General features: G+C 29.7%; 1 protein-coding gene across 1 annotated transcript in view; it reads left to right on the top strand.

Moving 5' to 3' along the window:
* The first annotated feature begins 896 nt into the window (after positions 1-896).
* LOC122509738 (sterile alpha motif domain-containing protein 5-like) overlaps positions 897-7,857 on the top strand; it is a 306,037-nt gene continuing 299,076 nt past the window's right edge. Inside the window, exon 1 of the mRNA XM_043623970.1 lies at positions 897-2,669. Coding sequence (XP_043479905.1) covers positions 2,172-2,669 — 498 coding nt within the window. The 5' untranslated portion in view covers positions 897-2,171. The remainder of the gene's footprint in view (positions 2,670-7,857) is intronic.

Here is a 7,857-nt window from a genome sequence, read left to right as displayed (position 1 = left end):
TTATTTGGATTTTCAAGATTTTCGATCATTATTTTTTAATCTTCCCAGATAGCACGTTACGTTGCAGTAACCTTATGGTAAGGTTACCAATATTACATTGTAAAGTTACGGTAAGGTTAAAATGTCCCACCTTTCCTAACTTTAAATTGTAAGGTTACTTTAACATTTCACCTCAAGTTTGCCGCAAGATTGCAAAAGAAGCTTACTGTAAGTTTTAAAAATTAGGTTTATTATAGTTCCGTGTAGTTGATTTATTTGTAAACATAATTAATTATAATATATTCAAATATATTTGTTTAATCAACTAATTATTTATTAATTATTTAATTTTTATTTAGTATAAAACAATATAGAATTGTAACTATCGTGTTACATTATATAATATAAATAGGTATATCTATGTGCAGAAAAGTTACCAATTGTCTCTTTTTTCAAGAATAAATTATACCAAGTGTAATAAATATCACTTTACATAAAGTTATCAGTTGTTTCGTTCCTCCAACAATAAATAAAAGTAAACGCAAAAAAGTAATCAGTTGTTCCTTTTCATTAATAATAAATGCAGAAAAATTTTCAGTTGTTCTTAATCTGAAAAAATAAACAAAAAATAATAACTTAGAGAAGAAAGTGCAATCGACTTGATGCAAAGTATTAAATTATAATTTAAAAATGTCTAACCACATGGTGATATTTATTGTCGTAAAATAATCACGAGGATAGAGTTCGCAGCAGTGATGATTTAAAATCTCGTTAGTTGTTTGTTTTTTCATTCGAAGAAAGATAAGTAAGAGACACGAGGAATAAAGATCCTTAGTGTCAGAGTGCGATCTTGGGATCACAGATCGGGATACAAGTGGGATCGGAGTCATTCAAAGCGCGAATGGTAAACTCGAGGGTGATTGTCATTGCGGCTGTTGCTCCCAGGTCGTAGACATTCCGTGAGTGAAGGAGCACATTGCATACACTTACATTCACTACAATGTTGAAAGTTGGTTCTTAGTCACGGGGTTGAGAACACTTTGAGAGTGTATATAACGCACACTGGTAGGGATAGGGATGCACAGTCTATGGTGGGGAGGAACGGAGGGCGAGTGGCTCCCTCTAGTGGGCAACTCGTGCCAGTCGAGCCGTGCGCCGCGTTCTAGTACGGAGTGTTTCCATGTTGTGTCTCGATATTTTATTGTTTAAATGACTTTCCCGACGTGATTATGAGCCACGCGAAAAGTTTCACTGAGTGTAAACGGCCTTTTCTCGTGGCACGCGACCCACCATTTAGTTTCGCGTCACGCAAGTGACTTCTTATTTTTCACATTTAAAAGTTTTCAGTACACGTTGTTTCATTACAAGTTTCTTTTTGAGGTTAGAACCAACCGCTTTTAAAATGAGTTTTCGTGTTTGTTGACAGCCCTTTTTTAAAGAATCTTTTATTTTCCTCCTGACAATCTCTGGAGATCTCTTTTTGTTCTTTCGTTTTGATTTTATCCGAACCGGCATTCCAGCGACCAACGTTCGTCAGTGTCATTCCTCCTGGAAAATAGTAATATTAAGGGAGGAAAAAGGTGTAAACGTGATTTATGTGCGGTGACTGTTCGACATCATTTTCGCGTGGAAGTCACGTACTGTCTTCCCCAATTTTCTCTGCATCATCGATACTTGTGACAGGTGTCATTTCCTAGTGCTGGTATGTGTACGATTTATTGTCAATGGGAAAATTTTTCCAATTTTCAAACTCGTTATTTTTCTCCAGTGAAAAATATAAATAAAAATTTCTTCCAATGTGATTGTGAATTTTAAACCGTTTTCTCGAGTCGATAAATGCCAAAAATAACTGATAGATGTCCAATTTTTAGACAAGATTATATACATACAGAAGAGGCCTAAAGCAAAGGACTGACTGTCTGTTCCAGGAAAAAGAGTAGAGTAACTTTCAAGGTCGAGTGGGCAACGACTGCGCTCAGCTGAGAACTTGTCTCGCCGCTCGTTGATCAGTGAACACGACGAGGAGTTGGGATTTCTTAAACTTGAAGCAAGAATCGTGACCGTGTGACGTATATGTGATCCTATTATTATGCCTTGAGGGAGTTATTCTGTGGTGTTTTTTGGAGTGCCGAGTGGATGGTGACATTTGAAAGACACCTAACGTAAAAGAAAGAGAAAAATAGAGAACTAAAATGACTATTGCGAGTAATATTGTCGTGGAGTGGCTTAGGTCACTTCATCTTGGTCAATATTCCGAGTCTTTTATCGACAATGGCTATGACGACCTTGAAATCTGTAAGCAGATCGGCGATCCTGATTTGGACGCGATTGGCGTCTTTAATCAAGCCCACAGGGCTCGCCTTCTTCATTCCGTGAAGACCTTGAGAGAAGAAGGAGCCGCGAGTGTTTATTTTACTTTAGAAGAGACAAATGATTGTCTCTTTGACAATGCCAGTTCCAAGTCCTCGAGAACGTCCTCGGAAAGACCAACAAGTGATAAAGACATTCAAAGGGCATCACCGACAGCAAGCTCTTCCAGTGGAGGCCAGGAACTTACGAAATTTGCCGACGAATACGAGGAGGGTAAAGCTGAACTTGTCAGGATTCCAAGGATGCAACTTAGAATGTTGCTACAGGATAAACTTCGTAAGGATGGGATCAAGCTTGCTCATCAGCCATATACAACACCGGTAAGTTTCTTTTCTTTTATGAAAATATATTACTCTTAACTTGCTGAAAAGTTTTAAATTGATTTTTCTCTTCAAGAAACTTGCTTTTAATGTCGTTCTCGTCTTCGTAGTCATGTTCATTGATCTTGAAATATCTGTGGGAAAATCTAATTTAAGAACAGTTTATCGTTGTTTTATTGAATTTGAGTAACTCGCAGTTTTAAAGATTGTAAAAGGACTTAATAATACTAATTAATTGATTTAGTTCAAGTACAGAATTAAATATTTAAAAAATTAATCTAGTCCCCTACAGAATCTTAGATTTTAATACTCTGCATTATTATTTGAGAGTAGATTATAAATATTGTAAAAAAATCCTTATAATTCCTTTAATATAGTAATTATCTTTTTTATTTACGGAAAATATTTTTTTGCATTTAATTATTAGTATCGTTTCATAATAATAACATTACAATATCAGCAGATGCTTAGTGCATTTTAAATTTCACTAAACTTTTGAACCTTCAAAAGAATGACAAAAAATATTTTCAAAAATTACTATAGGTACTGAATTAAAAAATAATGTCAATTTAATATCTACCTAGTTAGCAATTAATTTTGTTCATACATGAATTAATATTTTTTAATAAAATACGAATTAAAATTAGTAACGAAAATATCGGTGTTCATTTGAACGTTAAAACTTTAGACATATTTGTTTTAATCGGTTTCATAATACGAATATAACTATGGAATATCTTCAATACTCAAAACTTCTGCATAACAAACAGACCAATAACCTTTTGAATGAAACCAACAAACGGAGAATTATATATCATAGTAAAAGAGAATTTATTACAATAATAATGTAGATGAATTACCGTAATTAAGAAAATGAAAAGACAAACAAACTTCATATAAGTAAAATACACAATATGCGTACAATTAACTGCTAAAGAATTGTAAGATCATGACACATTTCCATCTAAAAATGAACATAAAATAAATAACCAGTAGGCATTCAGATGGCATATAATGACTCATTAAAAGTGTGACACATAAAATGGACATTATTAAAGATACCTTTCTAATCTGTTGGCTAATAGTGTTCGACAGGTATCTGGATTTTTTATTTCTCTCTTCCTTTTTTGCTACAAGTTTCCACTATCTTATTATCTTCCTCTATGGTTCGGTTTTTCAAAATAGATCTATATTATGAATGCTTGTTTTGGAAATATTTTGATTCATCAAGTGACCTTTGGTCGTTATCTATATATCTAGCATATGGCTATTTAAGATGCTCGAAAGACATTAAGATAGGGAAAATAAAAACTAAAGATATTTTCGTTAAAAAATGTGATTTTGTAATTTTATTCTTCTCTTTTTTTAATATTCACATCGAGTGTAGATATTGTATTGAAAATTTCTCTAAGCTTATACGGATACAGCATTAAAATTCTAATGTTTTGACAGTATAATTTTCAATTTTGTATTCATAGAATGCAAATGTTAAAATGTATACGTCTACATTTTAGGTGAATAATTTTAGAAAATAAATTTAAAAGACTAGCCTTTAAATAAAGAAAATTTTAGTTACATCGTTAATTATATCAGTTCCTACAGAACCTGTAAATCATGGAAGTCATGTATGGAATTTTTAAATGTTTATACGTTTTTTACTTTTCCCTTTTTCTCTCTTTGATAATTTTGAAATTTTTTAGATTCACATTTGTTTCAAATTTTACAAATTTTTAGTGCAGTCTTTTAAATTTTATGTAAAAGTATATAAAACTTAATTTTCGGCTAACTGGAATTTTTTAAAAGTGTCCTGGAAAAAAACTGCTTAGAATTGAATCTATTTATTATTAATGAACCCGATATTTTCATGATTCTAAAGTTCTGAACATTCAAATAATAGTGTATTTATTTCTTCTTCCAATTGAATTTCCATTACAATAAGTTTGGGACCATTCAAGTATTACGTAAGCATTTAAGGGGAAGGAAGGGGGGACTAGCTATTGCTTACTTTCATTAGAAAAAATGGCGCTAATGCATGTAAAAAATCTTACGATGGGGGAGGGGGGGTCTAAAAACCTCAAAAATATGCTTACGTAATTATACTTGAATGTCCCCTTTGCGTTTTAAAAAAAAGAATGATTATAAAGTTTCTAAATGTAAAATTTAAGTTTTTAATTTTACTTGCATTTAGTAATTCATAAAAATATTTTTAATACAAAATATTTCGTTGACTTGAATGTTCAAAACTAATGGCTCATATATATTTTCGTATTTTTAAACAACAAAATTTCACTATAATTTGCAACGTTTAATTAAACAAAATTCCTTTTTGTGTATAGTAACAAAAACTTGCAAATGTAACCAAAAATGCTTTGCTTCTTAAGTACCTTCTCTCAGAGCACGTCACTATATAAACTGTAAATACTTTTCGGTAAAAAGACAAAGAATTTAATTTTTGAACATTTTAAAACAATGAGAAGTTTATTGACAGGAAATTAATTTTAATTTATTCAAGGCGCGTTTAAGATTATTAAAATTAACTAGCTGTTAAAGTAAATACAGCGGGAAGATATTTTAAAAACTGTAAGTTCTGGGAAAAAGCTTTTTTCTGCAGTGATACAGCGAGTATGACAAGATCTGAACCAAAATTTTACATTATTTTATGAGTGAGAAACCCCTCGGATAAAGTATATAAAAATTAATTAATCATGAAACTGAAATTACCAACGTTTTTGTCGACGCAAAAAGAGAATTTTTTTTAAGAACGAAAAGCAAATAATTTTTAGTAAAAATAAGAATTTAATTATTCTTTCCATTACATCTTATATATAGATTTTCAATCCAAACATGGGTTCTAAACTTTGTAAATCTGTATTGGTAGAATTCTTCTAAGAAATAGTAAAATTTTACTAATTGTTAATAGTTTTTATGAACGACTTTTCCCCTTTTTAATTAGTAGAATATTACTAATTGGTAGTGAAATTTTACTAAATTTTTAGTACAATAATTTGACTATTTGCTATAGTCATCTATTTCAGAAAATAAATTAGTGGAACAGTTTTATCGACTATTAATAAAACAGTTCTACTAATTATTAGTAGAATCCTACTAAACAATTAGTAAAATTCCACTAATTATTAGTGAAATTTTTACTAAATTAGGTATTTGGTGGACGACTTTTCGTCATTTCATTAGTAACTTTCTACTAATTCAGATTATTATTATTATTATTATTATTTTTATTCATAAAAAGGACTAAGTTTTATATATATATATATATATATATATATATATATATATATATAATTAAAATCGAAATGTTGAAATATTTTATAATTTCACCACAAATATAAGATCAATTTAAAAAATTTGCTTCATTTAAACTTTAAAGAAATGTTAAATCTGCCTTGTGAGATTAAAACGTAGTACATATAGTAACTTTTCGAGAGGTATAAGGCGCACACTTGTATATCTAAGATTTATTTTATAAAATAAAATAAGTTTCTTTTAAGTGACCTCTTTAAAGAGATATATTCATTAGGTTCTCTATATTTATATTCGTCTGACTTTTATCTATAAAAACTTGACAGTTTTAATTAGGATTTTTATTAGCTTCTCAAATATCTTTTACATTATATCTATTTAAAAAAAATGTATTTCATATCTAAAGGTCCGTAATTTCAATTGAACCTTGAAATATGCTTGCAAATAATTTAATACGGAATTTAAACTTATTTATAAAAGTTCAAATGCACTAAGTTAATCCAAGGGTAATCTATTTAAAATTTTTCCTCGCGGGTTATATAGAAAGTTCAGGATTCTTGAATACCTGCTGTTCTTTGATGTAAAAATTCGATTAAAAAAGTGATTCTGTGAGATTAGGGGCCGTTCAAAAAATACGTAACGCTATTTTTCGGAAATTTGGACCCTCCCTCCCCCATGTAACGCAATGTTGTATACATTAGCGCCATTTTTTCTGCTGACCGTAACAAATAGCTTGACCCCCCCTCCCCCCTAAAGCGTTACGTATTTTTTGAACAGCCCCTTCTGTGTGTGGTTAGAAACGTTGGTGAAGTTCACAAATAATCAACGATTTAGAAGAAAAAATATTTTCTATCCAAATTTTTACATATATTTTTGCACAAAAACACTTTCGTGAATTTTTTCATCAATAATTTAAAATAGAAAAATTTCTGAACAAAACAATTTATTATTTTTGTCAAGAAAAATATTTTATTTTTTGTAATCGTTGATAATAAACGTTGTAAACTTCACCGTCGCGGTTAGAATGTCAAGTTTCTAGGAGATAAGAAAAATATTATTATCGTTTAGGCGAAAAAAACGCGTAACTTTGAAATTTATTTTCTTGGCATTATATGACATTTAAGTATAATATTTTTTCAAAATAAATTCTTCTTCGTTTGTTCAAAATTGTTTATTATATGTTTTATTTTCTTTAAAAATTTTGACGAAAAGTATTTTAATTTATTTTTATTAAAATTTCACTATTTAATTATCTAAATCTGAATTAGTAGTTTACACCGAAAAAAATCTCGATGGTATTATTAACTATGACTCTATAGTTAATCTTAATCTAGTAAAAGTACACGCTAAAAAAAGTTCTACTAAAGTAGAGATAACAATCACTATAATAGCTATAAGTTTCACTGATTTGGCTCCATCGATAATCCATTTTCGCTGATCTATAGCGAAAATGATATTTCTTGCGTTACCTTTTGAAAACAACATAACCTCAAAATAACACTTGAATGAAAACATTTTTAAATTAATGTTCAAAGCGTATATTCAAATTCTATTAATTATATTTATTATATTATAACTAATAAAATGTAAAAATTAGTAAATTAATACGTATTTAGAGGTAAGAAATGTAAATTTGACATTTGTGATTTTAGAGAAATTTCTATGAGAATGGTAAACTGTCAAATATTTCCAATATGGCTGACCAGTGAAATTCATTTTCGCTATATCAGAGAAACAGTTTGACTACTACATTAGAAATCATTCACTGAATTAGTTGAATAGATTCTTTCTGTTATTTATTTTTGAAATTAGCTGTTCCCCACAGTACAAATTTTTTTCCGTGTAATAAGGATTCCTAATCATTATGGTTAGTATCGCATACACGGAAAAAATTAATTTAGTACATTTTACGAAACTAATTTTGGAA

Source organism: Leptopilina heterotoma, unplaced genomic scaffold (genome assembly GCF_015476425.1).
Source record: "Leptopilina heterotoma isolate Lh14 unplaced genomic scaffold, ASM1547642v1 Lhet_62, whole genome shotgun sequence".
Classification (NCBI taxonomy): domain Eukaryota; kingdom Metazoa; phylum Arthropoda; class Insecta; order Hymenoptera; family Figitidae; genus Leptopilina; species Leptopilina heterotoma.
The sequence above is the reverse complement of the archived record's forward strand: the minus strand, read 5'-3'. Positions and strand labels throughout refer to the sequence as shown.